Source organism: Nothobranchius furzeri, chromosome 9 (assembly GCF_043380555.1).
Source record: "Nothobranchius furzeri strain GRZ-AD chromosome 9, NfurGRZ-RIMD1, whole genome shotgun sequence".
Lineage (NCBI taxonomy): Eukaryota > Metazoa > Chordata > Actinopteri > Cyprinodontiformes > Nothobranchiidae > Nothobranchius > Nothobranchius furzeri.
Genome location: NC_091749.1, coordinates 69,364,391 through 69,386,234, shown reverse-complemented (window position 1 = coordinate 69,386,234; position 21,844 = coordinate 69,364,391). Strand labels below are relative to the sequence as shown.

At 43.1% G+C, this 21,844-nt stretch overlaps 2 protein-coding genes and 1 long non-coding RNA gene across 6 annotated transcripts in view; 2 read left to right on the top strand and 1 right to left on the bottom strand.

Moving 5' to 3' along the window:
• Window positions 1-21,844, bottom strand: part of tars3 (threonyl-tRNA synthetase 3) — a 38,414-nt gene that overhangs the window by 13,663 nt on the left and 2,907 nt on the right. Inside the window, exons 1-9 of one of the 2 annotated variants that reach the window (XM_070555149.1) lie at window positions 12,971-13,318; window positions 11,180-11,266; window positions 8,856-9,043; window positions 5,215-5,338; window positions 4,836-4,960; window positions 4,646-4,763; window positions 4,489-4,553; window positions 1,554-1,632; window positions 1,209-1,355 (exon numbers count right to left, since the gene is read on the bottom strand). In XM_070555149.1, coding sequence (XP_070411250.1) covers window positions 1,209-1,355; window positions 1,554-1,632; window positions 4,489-4,553; window positions 4,646-4,763; window positions 4,836-4,960; window positions 5,215-5,338; window positions 8,856-9,043; window positions 11,180-11,266; window positions 12,971-13,291 — 1,254 coding nt within the window. In that variant the 5' untranslated portion in view covers window positions 13,292-13,318. Of the gene's footprint in view, window positions 1-1,208; window positions 1,356-1,553; window positions 1,633-4,488; window positions 4,554-4,645; window positions 4,764-4,835; window positions 4,961-5,214; window positions 5,339-8,855; window positions 9,044-11,179; window positions 11,267-12,970; window positions 13,319-21,844 lie in introns of those variants that run through there. The other variant, XM_070555150.1, reaches the window with a different exon arrangement.
• Window positions 4,343-19,957, top strand: LOC139071856 (uncharacterized). Of its 3 annotated transcripts, none has more exons than XM_070555161.1 (3): window positions 4,343-4,430; window positions 18,779-18,911; window positions 19,048-19,957. In XM_070555161.1, exons 2-3 carry the CDS (start codon window positions 18,840-18,842, stop codon window positions 19,636-19,638), a joined length of 663 nt encoding a protein of 220 aa, XP_070411262.1. In that variant the 5' UTR covers window positions 4,343-4,430; window positions 18,779-18,839; the 3' UTR covers window positions 19,639-19,957. The 3 variants fall into 3 exon arrangements, with proteins under 3 accessions (XP_070411262.1, XP_070411260.1, XP_070411261.1); XM_070555159.1 differs by lacking the exon at window positions 4,343-4,430 and adding an exon at window positions 14,580-14,773; XM_070555160.1 differs by lacking the exon at window positions 4,343-4,430 and adding an exon at window positions 14,605-14,757.
• Window positions 16,928-18,035, top strand: LOC139071857 (uncharacterized). The gene is made up of 2 exons (XR_011521664.1): window positions 16,928-17,062; window positions 17,793-18,035. It is a non-coding gene; the product is annotated as an uncharacterized lncRNA (long non-coding RNA).

The following is a 21,844-nucleotide window of genomic DNA, read 5'->3' as shown; positions in this document are numbered from 1 at the left end:
CACTTTGATTTTGCTTTTTGGGTTTTGTCCAAAAAGGTGAAATGTTTTATTCTGTTTTTAATGTTTCGCGACAACGTTTTCGATTTGATTCGTTTAATCTGAGCGCAGATCAACGTAGCAACGATAAACACTTTGACCGCCAACGGTGACCAGCTGTTAGGACGAACCTTTGTTCCACAAATGCTGAAACTTTTTTTTCACCACGACAGACCGGTACAACGCCCGCATCACCGCAGACGCAGCAGCAATCCGCCCATCGATCTCACGCTCAAGCTTTCCCCTCACTCGTGAACAAGACCTCGAGATACTTAAACTCCTCCACTTGGGGCAGGACCTCATCCCTGACCCGGAGAAGGCATTCTACCATTTTCCGACTAAAGACCACGGTCCCAGATTTAGAGGAGCCGAGATCACGTTGTGATGATGCCAAGGGCAGCCTTGGCAGAGTCCAACTCTCACTGGGAACAAGCGGACCAAGCTCCGGCACCGGCCAGATGAGGACCTAGCAGCCCGTATCAGAGGGCCTGGTGCCCCATACTCCCCCCAGAGGGCCTGGTGCCCCATACTCCGCCCAGAGGGCCTGGTGCCCCATACTCCGCCCAGAGGGCCTGGTGCCCCATACTTCCCCCCAGAGGGCCTGGTGCCCCATACTCCCCCCAGAGGGCCTGGTGCCCCATACTCCCCCCAGAGGGCCTGGTGCCCCATACTCCCCCCCAGAGGGCCTGGTGCCCCATACTCCGCCCAGAGGGCCTGGTGCCCCATACTTCCCCCCAGAGGGCCTGGTGCCCCATACTTCCCCCCAGAGGGCCTGGTGCCCCATACTCCCCCCGTGATGATGTCATAAATAATCAAAATGTTTAAATGAACGAATTCCATGAACTGATCCTAAAGAAATAATAATTATACTACTAATAATAATCGTAGACCATAACTTAGCAGCAACTCTTACTAACGTTGTCCCTAAATAAACAAAATAAATAAACTTTGGTGTGTTTTATGTTTCTTCAGAGTTAACTTTAGATGTCCATTTCAACATTTCCCGACACGGATCACCAGGAGAAAAGCTTCTATCCCAAAACCTGAAAGGAAATGAGTCGGTGACTACTCGGCACACTTCTAAACTAGAATAATCGTCGTGTCGAGGTTCGGCCTCTGATTTCAGTCGTCCTGCTGAGTTTGCCGAAGCGTGTACGACGCCACCGACTCACTTTGCCGATCTTGCGATGGTCTCTGTTCTTGGCCTCCTCCTGAAAACGTTCCCACTCCTTCAGCATCTTGGAGTCTGGGAAGGAAATTCCGTAGATCCTCTGCAGGGTCTCCATGTCGGAGCGGCCCTCCCAGTAGGTGGAGGAGTTCTGGTGGAGGCAGAAAGGGAGTTCCTTTAGAATAGAACGGACTTCACTGACCCCACCGTGGGGAAATTCACTCGTCACACAAACACTTGGAGAGAGGAAGAAAATCAGGATTAGGGGTAAACACACAAAGGCGGGAAGCTTCGGCCACGAGGAACACCAGGACTTACAGAATTCCACAAACCGGAAGTTTCTCCTCACCTTGTAAATCTTCATGGCTTTGACTTTACCCGTGTGTCTCACATGAGGACCTCGGCACAAATCAATCAGAGGCCCACATCTGACGGAGGATCAGAAGTTGGACATCAAAGAAGCGAAGGGACATAAAACAATTATAAACTTAAGTCAAAGGAATCTGAAGCTCCTGCTGTTAGATAAAAACTGATATTAACATTATTGAACTAATATTAATGTCTTGACTGTTAAACATCTGGTGCCTTATTAAACGTAGCTTCATCCTGTTGATAGATACCAGGCTCCAGCAGGTCTTACAGGGAGGATGACCTTGCCTCGGAACCGACCTTTATCAGTTAAACTCCCTTGAGAAAGTCTAGCAATAGCTTTGTTTGGTTTAGGGTGCACCTGGAGAACGTTCACACTCCCTTTACAGCTTTCCCGCCTGAGAGTCTAATTAAGCCGGGCGGACACTGTGCGACTTTTTCACTCGTAGCGTTCAGCTTCAGCTCAAACTGTATGACCCAGTCCTCGGATGCGACCTGACTGCTCACACTGTACGTCTGGTAGCAACACGTCGGCCCTAAAAATATGCTAAAAATAGCAGTTTTTACTCAACACGTCAGACTTTTTTGTTTTGCCTGTTGTCCTTCGGGAGTGCTGCAGGAGGACACACAGGGATTTATGGGGGTTGGATGAGGAAAACAAAATAAAGAAAGTAAATCTGTGTTTTGTGATCAGTTTAATCTGACATGAACACGACAAACACGCTTTCTTGACAATCTTTGTGAGTAAAAAAACGTGTAGAAACAAAAACGAACAGCGAGCGGCGGCGTTGATGCAGGATTGCGCATGCGCCGTGAGCGATTCTGATACATTTTGGGTCGCAGCTGCTCGCAGCGCCGCTTCAACAGTGCGATACCCTCACGAGGGACGAGCAAAATATCAAACCCGCCAGAAGTCCGTGCGACCTCACGACTGCTGATCGGCAGCTGGTCACGTGGTGTTAATCGCCTCTCGTAACCCCCTGTACACTACACGATGCTCGGCGCTAAACTCGCCCCAATCTCGTGGATTCTCGCACGACTGGAAAATCGGCTCAAAAAAGTGAAAAAGTTGCACAGCGTACGCCCGGAATGTCAAAAAGTGTGTGCGTTAATCTTTGTGTGTGCTTAATAAATGCTTTCGGAAGGATGAGCGTGAACTGCAACCTTGTCTGGTGTGTCTTCTTCCTCTCCACTTTGCAAAGTCTAAATTGGTTGTTTATGATTGGTATTGGTGTTGATCGATTGATTACTGTAACCCCCTGTGTTTTAAACTGTCCCTAAGGTAATCGTGGATTGATAAAATGACCCAACACCTGCGGCTCTTCATAGCAAACTAAGATCATCTTATGTAGAAAACCAAGTTGGTGTTGGCGAGAAACCCTCGACTAGGGTGACCAGATGTCCCGCTTTGTGAGGCACAGTCCCGCATTGTCATTACTTTTCACGTCTCCCGCAAACTGAGACTCGTGTCCCGCATTATTGACAGTTTCCAGTTTCGAGTATCAATCTTATAGAAGAAACTGTGGAGAAATCTGCCTGTTGCCGTCAAACTGAGGCGGGATTGAACGGAGACCCGGAGCGAGTGGAACGCCGGGACCACCAAAACAAGCGTGAGCGAGCACGGAGGAGAAAATGCTGTAAACTGGTGAATTAAACGTGTTCAGAGACACTCGACAGAGTCTTTGTTGTTTCCGAGTCATGTTTCATGTCTCGAGTCGGCGTGGAGTCTGACATGAAGAGGTAAAAGGCAGGTTTTCCAGTAATTAGACAGGTCCATGATAAACACAATGGAGGCTCTAACAGACAAGGTGCTGCAGTTTCAGATACCTGTGTACACGCTGAGCCCCTTAAAGCACAGTGAAGGAATCATGAGATTAAATGGGAGCTTTGATCACTTATTCTCAGAAATTCTCAGTCACTTTTATTAGATTAGATCTGATGTTTATTCTCTCACCTAAAATCTAGAAGAGACGTGTTGTCATGTTTAAAAAAAACTTTTTGTTTCTGAATTATGAAAAAACAGCAAAAAAGTGTGGATATTTTTTCAATGAGATGCTGATTTTAGTGGAAAATTTATTAAAAACAAACATAAATAGATCTAAAAAAATATTACTGGTAATTTTACTGTCATTCTGTTGTGGAAAACATTGAATGAAAAGCTGCTTAATCCTGCCTGTTTTATTATTATTAAGCCTGTCGGTGTTATTAAAATGATCAGAGCCACTACAGAGTCGTGTTGCGGTAACGTGAGAAGAACTGTGGAATAGTAAAGCTTTTGCTGTTGAATTCAAATAAAATATATACAAGAAATATACGATGATGATAATCGTATGTATGTTACAGTGAAGTTAGTGCTAAAAGGTAGAATATACGTTTTGTTTGTTTGTTTGTTTGTTTGTTTGTTATTACATTGGAACTTCACGTTGTCCCACATTTGCCAGGTTGGGATCTGGTCACCCGACCCTCGACCCGACCCCGGATGAGCGGATGAAGGTGGAGCGAGATCTTCATCTTTTCTCTGTCCTACCGTGAAGCATTTAGGTTTAAATCTGGTTGTTTAAACATGTTTAATAAACAAAGTTGAACCAAAACTTTCTCAGTTTATAAAAGTTTCTTAAATAATTATAAAAATTGTTTTGGACTCATTTTGACATCGATGGGTAAAAAGTTCAGAAGACCTTCGGCGACCGACCGAGGCTCGGCCCTTTTGTGTTTACTGGTGCGGTTTGCTGTGGCGGCCATCTTTAATCAGGCTGACTAGAACACTTAAACTGCTGTTCATCCCAGGAGGACTTTGAGACTTTTATCAGAACCAACAGAGGATTTGATCTGACATTTCTCTAAAACACAAACGGAGGTAGGACCATCGTTGCCCACCTGCTTGATTCTGTGTGACTAAAAACCCACCAGCTCACCTGTAGACCGTCGTCGTAGGCGTGGAAACTTTCTCATTCAGAATACGACATTTGAACTTGTTGTACTGGAAGAGAGGTCAAAGTTCTGGTGACTTTCTGAAGCTTCGTCGTCTTTACTCTCATCTCCAGCTCAGACGTCACCCGTCAGGCTGCTCACCTGAAACATCTCCAGCAGCGTCTGCTTGCTGATCTCAAGCCTCTCAAACGGCTGCTTGTCCTTCATCACCGTCTTACACAGGACCTCCAGGTCCCCGAACTCGGAGCTGGACACGGACCTGGAAACACCCGACGCGTTCGGCTCGTTTCTGACGTCGTTAAGAGTTCACATATCTCTGCTGAAGACTCACTTCTGTCCGTCCATGAACATGTCGTAGTAGAAGCCGTTCTCGATGGGGGGTCCGTAGCACAAACAGCCCCCGTAGAAACGCTCCATGGCCTCCCCCAGGATGTGAGCACTGGAGTGCCAATAAACCTAAAACAGCAAATAAAAGTTTCACATTTCTGCACAAATCACACCAAAAGCTTCAGATTTGTACAGAAGATAAAGAAAAGTCGAGCTCGTCGCTGATTTTCGGTTCATCTAAGAAACTTATTTTTTTTTCTCTTTTAGCTTTAAAAGGAATTTTATTTCAGGAGAATTATTGTTGATTTAAAAAGGGTTTAAGACGAGCCGATACTGGTTCATTCCGCACCGATTCTGGGAATAGATCCGATCGTTTTACTCACAGCTTGAGCTTCTTCACTGTCAAAGTTCAGGATCTCAAGAGAGCAGTTGTTCTCGAGGGGTCTGTCCAGATCCCAAAGCTCCCCGTTCACCCGAGAAACGACTGCTCTGTCGGCCAGGCCCTGGCTGAAACAACAAATGCCGTCAGATATGTCACGACTGACAATAATCATAATAATAATAATCATAAAGAACCTAATATCACAGGCCATCAATCAATCAGATTTTATTTATAAAACGATTTTCAAGCAAAGTGCAATTCAAAATGCTTTACAGAATTAAAACGACCCCAAATTCCCATAACCGTTTGAAAAAACACAAACAAACACACACACACACACACACACACACACACACACACACACATTTACAGTGGGGCAAAAAAGTATTTAGTCAGCCACCGATTGTGCAAGTTCTCCCACTTAAAATGATGACAGAGGTCAGTAATTTACATCATAGGTACTAGGGTTGTCACGGTATGAAAATTTAACCTCACGGTTATTGTGACCAAAATTATCACGGTTTTCGGTATTATCGCGGTATTTTTTAAACGGTGTTGCATATGTTCAGAAAGCATTGATAGTCCTGTTCTACACAAACTGAAATAGTTCTGAAAAGGTTTAACAGTGTTTATTAAACCTAAAATAACACAAAGCCTTAGCAAAAGTGCAACTTTTCACAAGTAAAGGAACAAATAGCTTCTTTTTCTGGAACATGTTACAGTAGTCAGTGCAGGTTTAAATTATACAAATCCAAACATTCAAAACATAAACAATATGTAAACAAATCAAAGAAACACCACTTGTTTTCTCATATACTTGTTTTCTTCATTATCAAAATGAAAATCTAAAACTCCAGTCCACACTTGACTTGAGCAGTGTACAAGTCAACCTTAAAAAATATATGTATTTAAAATAAATATCCACTTTAAACAAATTACTAAAATAACTACTACACTATGTAATCAAATCCAAATGTTCAAGTATAAATGGCATTGAATAAGTAAACAAATCAATGACAAGGAACTAATTGTATATTTCTCTTCATCATCAACAAATAAGATGCTTCATCCAGCTACAGGGTGTCCGTGACACGGTGTAAATGCTGGCAGAGGGCGCTGCGGCTGCAGTATATAGTGACTCGTTGCATTCTCCCTCAACCAAAAGTCCTCACGTCATGCATTTCAGCTAAAATGCTAATGTTATCTTACCTTGCACTGGCTGTGGAGACGTGGGTGATGGTCACGCAGATGTGCCATTAGATTTGAAGTGTTGCTGCCTTCTGCAGACACTTGTTTCCTGCACGTTCTGCAAACGGGATAGCCGTCTTCTATTAACTGTCCCTCAGCATTTTTCAGAAATCCCAAATATGCCCATACTTCCGATTTAGTCTTCTTTGAGGGCTGATGGATGTCCTGGGCGCTGCCGTCGCCTCCTTCGGCCATTATTTCAGCTTCAAAGTTTTGGTGCCGTTGCAAATTAAAAAGTGCGTGTGCGCGCCGCGGGAACTTCAGCTGAAGCGACGGTGGCTGGTAAGGGTCATCGCGCCGAAACCGCGGCCACGGTAAACCCACCGAGATAATATAGTTTTTTAAAAACTGGACGGTTATTTTTATTGTCAACTTTTTTACCGGGGTTTACCGCTATACCGGTTACCGTGACAACCCTAATAGGTACACTTCAACTGTGAGAGACAGAATGTGAAAAAAAATCCATGAATTCACATGGCAGGATTTTTTAAGAATTTATTTGTAAATCAGGGTGGAAAATAAGTATTTGGTCACTTCAAACAAGGAAAATCTCTGGCTCTCACAGACCTGTAACGTCTTCTTTAAGAAGCTTTTCTGTCCTCCACTCGTTACCTGTATTAATGGCACCTGTTTGAACACATTATCTGTATAAAAGACACCTGTCCACAGCCTCAAACAGTCAGACTCCAAACTCCACTATGGCCAAGACCAAAGAGCTTTCGAAGGACACCGGGAAAGAATTGACCTGCACCAGACTGGGAAGAGTGAATCTACAATAGGCAAGCAGCTTGGTGTGAAAAAACCAACTGTGGGAGCAAATATCAGAAAATGGAAGACATACAAGACCACTGATAATCTCCCTCGATCTGGGGCTCCACGCAAGATCTCATCCCGTGGGGTCAAAATGATCATGAGAACGGTGAGCAAGAATCCCAGAACCACACGAGGGGACCTGGTGAATGACCTGCAGAGAGCTGGGACCACAGTAACAAAGGTCACCATCAGTAACACACTACAACGGCAGGGAATTAAATCCTGCAGTGCCAGACGTGTTCTGCTGCTGAAGCCAGTGCATGTCCAGGCCCGTCTGAAGTTTGCCAGAGAGCACATGGATGATACAGCAGAGGATTGGGAGAATGTCATGTGGTCAGATGAAACCAAAGTAGAACTTTTTGGTATAAACTCAACTCGTTGTGTTTGGAGGAAGAAGAATACTGAGTTGCATCCCAAGAACACCATACCTACTGTGAAGCATGGGGGTGGGAACATCATGCTTTGGGGCTGTTTTTCTGCTAAGGGGACAGGACGACTGATCCGTGTTAAGGACAGAATGAATGGGGCCATGTATCGTGAGATTCTGAGCCAAAACCTCCTTCCATCAGTGAGAGCTTTGAAGATGAAACGTGGCTGGGTCTTCCAACACGACAATGATCCCAAACACACCGCCCGGGCAACAAAGGAGTGGCTCCGTAAGAAGCATTTGAAAGTCCTGGAGTGGCCTAGCCAGTCTCCAGACCTCAACCCCATAGAAAATCTGTGGAGGGAGTTGAAAGTCCGTGTTGCTCGGCGACAGCCCCAAAACATCACTGCTCTCGAGAAGATCTGCATGGAGGAATGGGCCAAAATACCAGCTACTGTGTGTGCAAACCTGGTAAAGACCTATAGTAATGGTTTGACCTCTGATATTGCCAACAAAGGTTATGTTACAAAGTATTGAGTTGAATTTTTGTTATTGACCAAATACTTATTTTCCACCATGATTTACAAATAAATTCTTTAAAAATCCTGCCATGTGAATTCATGGATTATTTTTCACATTCTGTCTCTCACAGTTGAAGTGTACCTATGATGTAAATTACTGACCTCTGTCATCATTTTAAGTGGGAGAACTTGCACAATCGGTGGCTGACTAAATACTTTTTTGCCCCACTGTATATTCTGCTGAGTCCAGATGAGCCAAGTAAGGTAAGGCAAGGAAACACCATCAGAGGGGCCGTCTGCCCCGGCAGCATCAGGTCTTCCACACTAAGTCAGGGTGCTCAGAGGAGGGGGGCATAGACCCCCACCTCCACTTAAACACTACCTGTAGAGCGCCTAGGAAGCAACAGTCGCCCACCGCCCCCGGGGCAGAGGGCCCCTACAGAGAAAACACTGAACTAAAATGAGTAAAAACATGAAAATAAAAGAGCCAATATAAATGACTAAAGTAAGAAAATAGTAGGTAAAATCATATAGACAGTAAAATAATATTATTAAATAATGAAACAATGCTAAAGTTTAATCATATAAAACGAGAGATAAAACTATAGTAAATAATTAGATAAAAGCTAACGTAAATAGGTGGGTCGTGAGCCTGGACTTAAAAACATGACAATAATAATAATCATAAAGAACCTTATATCACAGGCCAGCTGATACGGTGTGGTAATCCAGGACTTTCCCGAGAGCTTCTGCCCATCTGGCAGCTCCACCACGATGGGTCTGCTGTCTGCAGCTTTCGCCGCCAGCAGAGAATCGCTTTCCTTCTTCAGCTCCTCATAAAGTCGGAGGCGCTCCGCGATGTAGTCAGGCCAGGGATTCAGCTTCAGACATCAACGTCAAAACACCGACAGGTCGTTAAACGTTAAAGGTGTGGTTCACTCGTTTAGTCATATGTCTGCTGTGGTCTCTAGTAGGAATCAATGCCTTCTAAGTCATTGTCGGGTGGAAAAAATATACCGGTGTCTCATTTCTCTGAGTTAAAAGTCGCCCACATCAGAGCCGAGCTTCAGGCGGCAGGTTTTGGAGTCTTATTTCTTGATATTTGGACACTGTTTGCTCTGCACGTTGATGTTTTATCTTCACAAATAACACAAGCCTGGAAGAGTTCTGCTGTGTGGTGGAGTAACAGTTAGCTACTACTATGAGACGTTCAGACCTGCCAACCTTGTCAAAATTTTTTGAGTAACACTTGTGCTGTTTTTTTCGCGGACTTTTGCAACTCCATTGCTTTTCACGCTGTAATCTCCCCATTCACTGGATGGAAAATTTTACACACACACGCACGCACGCACGCACGCACGCGCGTGCACACACACACACACTTTACCTTACCAGAACAGCAGCGAGTGGCGAACCGGAGGGAGCAGCGGGCAAGACGAAACAGGCAGGAGGGGGCGGGGGTGTTACTCTATAGGCTAGGCAGGATAGTTTTTCTGCGCTTTTCTACGATGATTGGCTTAAACTCCTTCACCACGCCGCTGAGTCGTGTTGTCAGACATGAGTACCACACGTGCATATTTGCCACAGAACTCAACTCGCGTATCCGCAGCTTGTTGCGTAGTTTCGAGGGGTGAGTCATACCAGCGTAAACGGATGCCAAATTGCGTACTGGCTACGCAAAATGCGTACAGGTTGGCAGGTCTGTACGTTCTCTGCTGTTTCCTGGACGCTAAACCAACAACAGCCTTCCCCGTCGTGAGTCAAGATGGGTGAGTCCATGAAGGTTAAGTGCCAGTGTGACGTGGATCTGTCCGGCTTTTCTAATCCTAGAGTTTCACCGAGTCTCACCTAGGGATGGGTACCTTTGACATTTGAATCGATCCGGTACTAATTCCCGGTACCTAGGAATCGATACCGGTACTTAACGGTACCAATTTTAGATACTTTTGAGTGTTTATTATTTTAATTCTTTTATAATTAAATATATATTTTTCTCAATATATAACCATATTTGATAAATATCACGATAAATAACATACAACTGTTTGTATTTTAACATCGTCCTTGTAGTTTTATAAGCTGATAATTAAACTGAAGCAAACATCTTTACTGTGAACTAAATTTACTGTGTATCTTCATTCCTTTTGCCGTCCTTTTTCATTTGATTTTTCCTACTGGGAAGTTAGAATTTCCGAGGAGAAAGCGAACGCACCATTAGCTGATAACAATGGTGGCAATGGAAGCTAACATATCAAGCTAACGTTATCTTAAACAGTATATTAAGCTGCTGGAGCAGATTAAAACGATCATGCCTCACACTTAAATTGTCGCTGGTTTCATCTTCACCCAATCACCCGTCGCATTTAGTAAAGTGAAGCCAAACTTTAGAGCGCGTTCATGTTCTTCTAGTCGGAAATTCGGAGTTCCGAGGAGAAAGCGAACGCACCATTAGCGGTGCGGAAGTTAACAAATCAAGCTAACGTTATCTTAAACACTTCATTTACCTACCGGAACAGATTAAGATGAGGATGTCTCACTTAGATCGTTGTCGCTGGTTTCATCATCACCCAGTTACCCATCACATTTAGTGAAGCGGACCCAAGCGTTAGCGTGCGTTCTTTCTACCATGCTGCTCTGTTTACAACACGCTCGCAGCGACCGACGACATAACGCTCTTGCGCATGCGCAGCTGTCTAGGCAAGTTCTCGTTATGAAGGACTGGTACCGAAACGAGGCGCCGTTTCAAATGACGTGAATCGGTGCTCAGTCGGTACTGTGGAATTCGGTCGGTACCTTAAAAAGTACCGAATTCGGTACCCATCGCTAGTCTCACCCGACCCAGGTCTCAGCGGAGACAGGTGTAGGAGACTATTTTCATGTTCAGCCTCAATGAAAAACTCAGCAACTCATTAGAATCAGAAATAATCATGAAAAATGTTTTATAGTGTTCCACACCTTTAAACTAAAACGTTTTGACATTAAAAACAAATTTGCTCCACTTCTCTGTTCACGCCCACCTCTTTGGGACCTCCATCTGCCTGACCCTTCTCCTGCTTCTTCTCCTTCTTGTTCTTGTCTCCTGGTTTAACTTCTGGTGTTGAAACCTGTCAACGAAAGAAAATCTTCATCAGTTTCCTGCAAAGACACAAATAGCACACAATATTAAGTTGAAGGTCAAAGGGCACACACACGCCAATTCAAAATGTTATAAATTAAGAAAGAAAGAAAACAATCTTTTCTATAGCGCCTCTCAAGATAAAAATCACAAAGCGCTTCTCAAAACAAAATATAAAAAAGATTTCAAATAATTATTAAAAATATGTTTAAAATGAGAAAAAAATGTGATTAAAAAATGTAAGAAAAGGGAGAGAAAGGGAATAGGAAAGAGGGAAATCAGTGAAGCTGGAGGAGAAGCGGGGTGATGTGGGTGTGTTTGGAGGACTTGGTCAGAAGCCGAGCACAGGCGTTCTGAACCACCTGTAGACGGTTCAGGGAGGTTCTGCTCAGACACGTGAAAAGAGAGTTACAGTAGTCTAAGCGTGAGGAGATGAAGGTGTGGAGAACTGTCTCAAGTTCAGAGCGGGACAGAATGGGACTCAGCTTAGCAATGTTCCTGAGATGGAAGAAGGAAGAGCCAACAAGAGAACTGACATGAGAATCCAGGGTGAGAGCTGGGTCAAAGGTCACACCAAGATTCCTGACAGAAGGTTTGGTGTGAGAAGCAAGCCGACCAAGAGAGTCTCTGACTTTGGGAACCAGCTTGTCTGGGGCACAGATGAGGATCTCAGTCTTATCTTCATTCAGCTGAAGAAAGCTCCCAGCCACCCAGGCTTTGATAGAGTCTAAGCAGGTGTGTAACAGCTGCAGCTTAGACATCTCATGGGGCTTAAAGGAGATGTACAGTTGGATGTCATCTGCATAAAGATGGTAGGAGATTCCTTTGAAGGAGGTCAGGATGTGCTGAAGAGGAAGCAGATAGAGGAGGAAGAGCAGAGGCCCCAGCACAGAACCTTGTGGGACACCATGGGTAAGGATGGAGGTGGAGGACCTAAACTTGGAGACGGCCACAGAAGAGGAGCGCTCAGAGAGATATGAGGAAAACCACTCCAGAGCAGATCCTGATAGGCCTACCCAGTCTCCCAACCTCTCCACAAGCAAGTGATGGTCAACAGTGTCAAAGGCTGCAGTCAGGTCCAGCAGGACCAGAACAGAAGAATCCCCAGTGTCATGTCAAAATAAAAGTGTAGTGGAGAGATCTTTAATATAATCTTTTGATTAGATCATTTATGCATGTTCCTGTCTAGATGCTACTTCACACTGATAAATAATCCAGGGTTAGCATAATCGGATCATCCACGTGGCATTAGATAAGGTCATCGTGCCTTTATTTTGGTATGACACTTTCCTTTTACACCAGTGTGAATTTGAAAGTTTAAAATTATAAATAAAAGTCAAATTTCAGTTTCAATTTTAAAATTAAAAACTTAATTTTATTTATTTTTAACATTTTTTGGACTCAGCTTCAAATGTTTAGATGCAACAGTTTCCTAAATAAAGTGTGACTTATTTTTATTCTTGGGAAGATGGAGCTAAAAAGAACCAAACGAAGCTGTTTGTACACAAAAATTTGCTTTTAAGAATTTTAGAACTTTTTATAATAGCCGCTCCATACATTATCGGTGGAGAAAGGTCAAAGGGCATAGAGGGTGACCGAACCCGTTATTCCTGGAGTGGACACCTGACAGCAGAGGCCTCCGGGGCTAAATAGGTTAAAGAATAACGTCAACAGTCCCGGTCTGAGGTGTTACCCTGCTCCCAGCTCGGTTGCTCCTCTGCGGGATCCCGTTGCTCTTTTTCTCCGGGGGTCTGGCCGTCTTGACGGCTTGTCCTTCCTTCCCCTGCGCCTCCTCCCGCTGCAGCTCCGCCTGCAGACCCCGCCGGAGGTGCAGCAGCCGGTACCTGAGCTTCTCATTCTCCGCCCGCAGGCCTTCGAGCTCCGGGCTGGTGACCGCGATACCGGCGGCGTCAAGACCCCCGGTCAGTCCATCCCGAAGACCGGATATTTCCTTGGTGAGGAGACGAATCTGTTCCTCCTGGACGGCCAAACGTGCTGCCATGCACTCCACCATCTTTAAATGACCATCAACAACATTTCACTTCCGGTTGGTGAAGGTTTGGGGAAAATAAGAGTCTTTTTACAAATTTGTACAAACAAACTTACACAGACACCAAATTATAATAAGTGTAAATGTACATTTTGTAACTTAAATTATTAAATTTTGACCAAAGATAATTCAGACATTTGGGTACTTTATTTATATTCTATTCCATCTAAAAATGGCAGTTAGGGTTCATATTAATACATTCTATGGTAGTAAGCAATATTGCTCATGTAATCCAATATATTCCGTAGTTGTTTTTTTTTGCCTAATATATCAGTAAAAAGTATCACAAATGTCGGTAAAAATGTCTCTTTCGAGCTTTGTTCGTTCCTTTCACAAAGATTCTTTGTTTTCTATGTAAAGTCTCTTTTCTTATTCGTCGCACCTGATCCTTGGGAATGTCAAACAAAGGAATTTATGCCATGTAGTCTGTAAATGAGAAAGTTCAAATTACCAAAAAAAATAAATAAATAAATAATAATGAAAAGGAAAACAAACATGGAGCCTTTTGTCAGAAACTAGGGCAGAACTTTTACTATTTACAATGTTTCCGGTTTTATTCAAGAACAATTTTATTCAAAATGTCTTTGTACTTCTTACTTTACATGATGTACTCTTGTGTCAGAGGATTTTCTACAGCGTTTGGAAAAAATAACTACAATAATGTATTAAAAGTTTTAACTATTTTGTAAGAATACAAAATATGTATTATGTTTATCAGTGAATAAAAAATAAAATCTTCCCACTCGGTTATTATCAAAAAAAAAAGTCTGTCTAGCTCATCGGTCGAGCTGCAGTAACTGAATAGGCTTTATGCTGAAAATCACGCGAACAAACCGGAAAACGTTATGAAGGACTTCCGGTTTGCTTGCTGGTAGCACTGCTAGCGTTTTAGCCGGACTTCTAACAGCTGTTTGAACATGAGTTCATCTCAGTCGACTAAATTTTTGAAACGCGATAACCCTTGCAGGGATTTCTGCTGTGCGCCGCAATGCCCCAAGTCAGGGAAATTAAACTCTGCCGTAAGTTTTCATCACTTCCCAAGAGATGAGAGTTTGCGAAAAATATGGATACGGAACATGTGGCGTGACAACTTAGTTATTAAGACTGATCTCATCATTCATGGTGAGCGACGGCGTTTGAAAGAGGGGTTGGCACCGGTACTTGTTCCCCGGAACAATTACTCGCTACGGTCGGTTCGGCCACTTGTCTGCGAGAAGACAAAAGCTGGCGCTGAACAAAACGAGAGGGGTGTGAAAGGAGTGCTTCAGTGCCATGATGTCAGACCAGAACCTGCAGCTTTAGACACAGCTCGGGACATCATAGAAGCTCAGCAGCTGGCTGAGGAGGAGACTGGAGGAGGCGTCAGTGAAGCATTCGTTCGGGCTGGAGAGATTCTCGGGATCAGATGACGACGTCAGATTCTATACCAGGTATGCACCACACAAGGTAGGGAATCCTGGTCCTCGCGAGCCATTATCCTACACGTTTTAATGTTTTCCCTGTTCCAACACAGGTGATTCACCTGTTCAGCAGCTCATCCAGCTCTGCAGAAACATGTTAACCACCTGCTGATTAAATTCATTTCATTTATTTATAAAGCCCCTTCTGCGCCCAAGGTGCTGAACACAACACAATAAAAACATAAAACCATCAGAATAAAATATAACAATCGTAAAACCAACATAAAATCAATTAAAAGAGGAGAGTAAAAGCAAAAAATTAAATCCTGAAAAGGATTAAGAGGCCGGAGCGTCGAAACCGGGTAAAATTTGCTAATCTTGGGATGCCTCGACAAAAAAATGGGTCTTAAGGCGAGTCTTAAAAACCCCCAATGAGGGTGACTGATGCACCACCAAAGGCAACTGGTTCCAAAGTGCAGGAGCCAACCATTGACAAAGAACGCACTTTTTCCATTCCGAGTAGCTTCTGAACTGGTGGGGCTGTTTTTTAATCCAGGCTGGACAGATCAGCTGTGGTTCTGAAAAGCTCTTCCTGCAGAGATCTGCTGCTGTTGCAGGAACGTGCGTCAGCATCTACTGAAAGGAAACTTTGAAATATAGCTTTTAAACATTCACAGAAAACAGGTTTGTTTTGGCAGATTCTTTTAAAAAATGAAACTTCATCTTATAAGATGACTTTGAGTTGATTGTTTTAGTCTAAATGTTTTCTGCCCCTTCAACTTTTGTTTAAAGGGGCATTATGGAAGTTTGACAGCCAAAACATGTATAGAAATAATAAATGTCTTCTTCATACGTTCTCCTGCAATGCCCTGGTCCTGTAGAATGAGCCCTGGCATTTTTACTGTGATTGCCTGTTTTTCTGTAAAATCACAGAAAAAGAGAGATGCTCGGGTCGAGCAGGCTGCTTCATGCGCGTTCACGCTCAGGCATCGCCCGTAGCATTTGCTATCCGTAGCTTTAGCTGCAGAGAGAGAGGCAGTGCCACTTTGTCGCTGTTCCTAACGCCTAGTGACAAAGCTAGCTACATTTCTGAGGACCCTTAGCTACTTTCTGTAGAACTTTCTTCTAGATATTTCCTGCAAATTAGCAACAAAATAGCCATTTTCACTCCGAACCGTTCTTTGGTTTGACGTTGTTTCAGCTGTCATCAAGGATATAAATGTTACAGATACAAAAGACGTCACTGGTGCTTTAGCTCACCCGGTAAGACGTCTGACTCCCATGTAGAAGACTTGGGTTCGATTCTGGGTGTGAACATAGTTCAGAGTTTATTTTTTACATTAATGATATATTTTTTTAACAGTAAGATGCCCAAATTTTTATTTGAGACTCGCCGAACGGCATTGAATTCACAGATAAAAAAGATGTGGGTTCAACTTTCATTTTGGAACAATTTTTCAAGCAAGGGAAGGGAATGATCTGAGCATGCAGGAGGACTGACCCATCATAAACCTTTGTTGGCTGTGCTGAAGAGAAAGATACAGAACCAAATTATTTAATTAATTAGCTGCGTGTTCTCCTGTCCTCCGACACACACACACACAAGAACACACACAAGAACACACACACACACACGACTGTCTCAGCTGTTATTTTCGTTAAGGAGTGTGCACGTACAGCATGAGCGCCTCGTGCACGAGCCTACTATTGAAGCTGCTGTTACGCTTTTGGCCTGAGGGGGCAATCACGAGCATAAAAATTCAAAAGTCCATAAAGTCCCTTTTATTTAGAGCTGAACCAACTAATCGATTTAATAGATTATAATCGATTATTAAAATAGTTAACAACTTTTTTAGTCATCGATTAGTTGTTTAATAATCATGTTTTACCGCATAAAGTCTATTTTTACCACAATCTGACGTCGGTTACAAGCTGTTAAATTTGCCGCCAGTGTGTGGCAGTAATGAGCCACTGATCTACCAGTGGAGCCGTAGAAGAAGAAATGAGCCAATGAGTGCCCTCGGTTTTCATGACGTATCACGTTACTGACGCTCATCTTGTTGTGAGAGATGGCGGAACAAGAGGAAATACGGAAGAAAAATAGAAGCGACAAAACTGAAGAGAAACCCCGGACAAAAACCTCACGAGTATGGGAGCACTTCACTCTAGATGCCTTGTAAAGACGGGTGACCTGCAAAATATACAAAAACCATCTAGCATGGCACGGAAGCACGACGTTCCTAAGTGAACATTTGAGACGAAAACATGTGGGGGCTGATGCAGCAGAGGAAGAGCACCGCGGTCAAGTGAGCCGTCATTTGGAAGAGCCAGCCCGGTAAGTAACAGAAAATAAACAAGCTGGACTTAGTGTTTTAGCTTAGTTCGTTATACTGGATGTTAAACATGTTTTTTTTTTCCGCGTCAGTCTACGGTGTTCTACTTCTGATTGACTAGATGCAATCGTGAATCTCCTCCGTGTTGTGAATCATGCGCTTGCCAAATTCAGCACGTCTGTTTATAAGAATGTTCTCGTTAAGAGAAAAACGGCACAAACCCATAACTATGTTCCTCATTCAAAAAAGGACAACTCCGCGGAGAAAAATTTACAGACGAGCTGTGTCCAGGTGAATATAACGCTGCATAGTTGTACGTTTTCAATTTTTAAATACAGGAGAAATTCAGAAAAAGTCATTTTTTTACTATTAAAAGGCTGTTTTACCATCTAACGCTGTAAAACGCCTCACAACACATTTTTATCATGTTTCTTAAACAGTATTACACAAAATAAACATTTTTTCACATTTCTCTAGCTAATTTATACACTCCTGACTCAAAGTAAAAACCTCATGAGCTTCTTACTCAGAGCTTTTTAATAGTAAAAAAAATTAGACTTTTCTGAATATCTCCTGTTGTGGGCTATTTTGTAGAACGTAACCCTCAAAATAAATGATCACTGTATATTGTTAATTAATTCAAATAATATAATATTGATTTAGTGTTGTAGTGTGTGTGCTGCTTTATTTTATATGTGTACTTATTTCAGTCTATTTGTGTTTCTTATGCAGAAAAAAAACAAGCAACGATGGACAACTACATGGGGAACAAGACACTCACCCCCCAGCAATTCATACCACTTACAAACTCTATTCTAAACATGCTGGTAAAAGACATGAGGCCACTATCCATGGTGGAAGGAGCAGGCTTCCAGCTAATGCTAAAAAATTATTCTGGACTGATATTTTGCACTGTTTAGCTCATTTTATACTGCTGACTGTGTTCATGTGCAATAAAATAGATTGCAGTCAACTGCACAATTCTCTTATGGTTTTTTTTTCTTAACTGAAATGCATCCATCACTTGTATAGGTTAAATAGCTAAACAATAACAAACCGATTAATCGATTAATCGAAAAAATAATCGACAGATTAATCGATTATTAAAATAATCGTTAGTTGCAGCCCTACTTTTAATAATAGTCAATTAAAGACAATTTAGAAAACACCAGTGATTCTGGGCATTTGGACCAATCTACTTTTAATAATAATAATAATGCATTGAACTTATATAGCGCTTTTCTAGACACCCAAAGACGCTTTCACACACTCTCACATTCACACACTGCTAGTGATGGTAAGCTACTTGTAGCCACAGCCGCCCTGGGGAGGTCCGACAGAGGCTCAGGCGAGGCTGCCATTTGGCGGCGTCGGCCCCTCTGACCACCACTAACACAGGCAAGTTGGGTGAAGTGTCTTGCCCAAGGACACAACAGCAGGATATCCCTGGCGGGAGCTGGAATCAAACCCATGACCCTCCAATCATGAGGCAACCCGCTCTACCACCTGAGCTACTGCTGCCCCCATCTTCATGGATTCTGAACAGAACGAGCTCCTGCAGAAAGCGGGGCTGGATTAAAATATATTACAATTATAAATGTCGCTTTTAGATTATGTTCTGTTGTTAATGTTGTATTTTTTTCAGCTCATGTGCAATAATTTTGCCCCTACAAAGCTATTAAAGAGCTAACTGTAATGCCAACTTCTTTCATTTAAAGGTTCTCCAGTTACCGTCATCTGCTGGCGTTTTGGCATCAGATTGAACCTGCAACAAAGAGGATGGTGCGAGCTGGCAGCCAATCACCTGCTTCGAGCACAACAGCGGCGCCTGAGAATGCGCCTCGTCGATCAGTAAGCATAGTTTATACGTAGATTTCACATTAACCTTTTAAGAGCTTTCTGTCAGTGAGGCTCTTAAGAAGACTGTAGTTTAATCCCACATGTTGTTACATGTACTTATAGTTGTCTCCGTGCTGCACTCCAACAGAGCCGATGCCTTCCCATGGTTGATGAACTGTTCCTGGTCTACTTGTCTCTGGGTCTGAAGGAGAAAGATCTGGGTGACCGTTTCAACATTCACCAGTCCGCTGTCAGCAGAATCATCACAACCTGGGTCCATTTTTTGTACGCCTTTATCGGTGCAGTTGGAATATGGATGTCTGCTGACGTGATTAAAGCCACGATGCCGAGCGTGCTTGGGAAGTATTCTGACACGCAGGTCATCGTTGACTGTACAGAAATTAGATGTCAAACACCTTCATCTGTTCAAAGTGAAATGTTTCCGCTCTACAAGTCCCACTCCACTTGGAAAGGAATGGTTGGCGTGTCACCACATGGCGCCATCACTTTTGTTTCTTCGTTGTATTCTGGCTCTATTAGTGACAAAGAATTATTCAAGCGGTCTGGCATTATCCCTCTTCCTGATAAGGACAAGGCCGTTATGGTGGACAAGGGATTCAGGATAGATGACCTGGTGCCGTGCAAGGTCTACCGGCCCCCTTTCCCAGCTGTCGCACCACAAAGTGCTTTTCGCGCCGGACGTTGCGCGATTAAGGGTCCACGTGGAAAGGGCAATTAGACGCATCAAGGAGAACAAAATATTCACCACCGTCATTCCTCTAACCATTGCTGGCAGTGTCAACCAGGTTTTTGCAGTAGCTTGCCTCCTAAAGCCTGGTTTATGCTTCTCCGTCAGCTCCGCAAGGGACAGACACGCACGGATTGACGGAAGCGTTTTGCTCTTTTACTTCTCCGTCTCCTGGAGAGTGTTGCAAAGCAATTGCCCGGCAGGACAACAGAGGGCGTAGCGCTGTTCTGTGGTATCCTGTCATGTATCCGGTCCAAGATGGTGTGTTTATATTGTGTTTTTTGTGTATATAAGAGACTTTTAACACGGACATATTTGTCTCTCATTCTCCCACCACTTCATGCGCTCCCCACCTCTAAACCCACGTTTCCTGTCATTTCCGTCCACAAATAAAACGCTTGCTGCGCATCTTTTCACTCCTCCAGTCACGGGAGAATTAAACGTTCATATTTTTAGAGTTTTTTCGCGAGGTATTCTTCAAGCTTCTCCGTGTCTGCCGCTAGTTATCCTCGGCTCTCTTTGCAATGGCGGCGCTGTAAACAACAGCGGCGTCCCAACCAATCACAAGCTTGCGTAATCCGTCTCTTTCGACGGATGTTTAAAAAAGTGGGCTTGACTCCGTACGTACTTGCGTGCCTGCCGGATCCCTACGCAAGGACGGATAATGGCGTTGCGTGTCTCCGCACTGACGCAGACGGAGAAGCATAAATCAGGCTTAAGTAATTATCAAAACAAACCTTTGGTCAAAGCTTGGGCTGAGGAAAAAACGGCTAGTTAAGTTTGCCATCTATAAATTAATTACTATCATCTATTAATTAATTACTTTACCATATGAACTTACTCAGCATGTCAAGCTCAAATTATCTTTAAAAACGATTCATTCCAAACCTGGCAATCGTCAATATGTAAATATAAAGTCATTTTTGATTAAATTAAATGTCTGATTTACCTCTTTAAATGTAGATATTGTAAATGTTTTATTTGTTGCTTTACCATTTTTTTACTTGCTGTAAGGCAACCAAATGATTTCTGACATGTGAGTTGTGTCTAGCATTTTTAGCACCTTGTTTTTCACTGCATGTTTGAAATACTTAAAATGTATTTCATTTTTACAATCTGCAGTTTTCTATAAATAAATCTTGTAATTAACTTTTTTTTTTAAAGTTTTTGCAATGTATTCCACTGTGTCTGCGCCGTTTAGCGTCACAAAAGGATTTGCCTCTGAAAGCGCGACTAATTTGCATCTCAGACACAAAGCCGGGTAAATTTACAGCCTACAGCTGTGGGAACATCTTGGGCTTCCGTCAATTCTCGTTCTCTTTGCTCCCTATCTGCGCGTTGCTGAAGTTCTTCATCCGTGTACTGTGGCTCAGAGAGAGATCCTTTTGAGGTGGTAGTACAATAAGTTTCTTCGTCATTTGATTCATCTGGTATTGTGTTAAAATGAGAGTCGCTACCAGATGTTTTCAGCAGTGAACCAGCTGACACGCGAGACGCCGTTTTGTCCTTGCGCTGGGTGGTGCATGGATGTGGAGGTCAAAAAGTTGTCCGTTGTAATGTGAAGCTGTAAATTTACCCGGCTTTGTTTCTGAGATGTAAATTAGTCTCGCTTTCAGAGGCAAATCCTTTTGTGACGCTAAACGGCGCAGATACAGAACTAGTTTCCCGAATCCCCTTCCCCCTGAAAATCCCTGAGCAGGGTGGTGTGTGTGAAATGGGTCATTGTTGTCAGAGCACTGGGTGGGATAAGGAATGCATACAACTTCATCATGTCTAAAAAAGAGAACTATCCCTTTAAAGAGCAAGTCAACCCCTACCAGAGTATTACTCCACTCCCACTTCCTGTTTGAGAAATGCTACAAATGCTGTTGCCTAGCAGAAGAAGATAATTTCTAAAGCGCCTCTCAAGATAAAAATCACGAGGCGCTTCACAAAAACACAAAATGTAAAAATATAAAATATAATTTAGAAAATGTTTAAAAATATATTTAAAATGAGCAAAAATAGACAATTGTGATTACAAAAATGTAAAGAAAGAGAGAGAGTGAACAGGAAAGAGGGAAATCAGTGGATCCTGAGGAAGGTGGAATAGGTGGGGAGAGCAGAATAAAGAGAGAGAGGTGAAGAAGGTCATACAAAAGCCAGCTTGAACAAGTGAGTCTTCAGCTGCTTTTTAAAGGAGACCACTGAGTCCACT

Coding starts and splice junctions, on each gene's coding strand:
- LOC139071856 (XM_070555159.1), top strand. CDS start 14,733: ATGACGACGTCAGATTCTATACCAGGTATGCACCACACAAG. Junction 14,774..18,778: donor CCAGGTATGCACCACACAAG/GTAGGGAATCCT, acceptor TTTCATTTAAAG/GTTCTCCAGTTACCGTCATC. Junction 18,912..19,047: donor AGAATGCGCCTCGTCGATCA/GTAAGCATAGTT, acceptor GCACTCCAACAG/AGCCGATGCCTTCCCATGGT.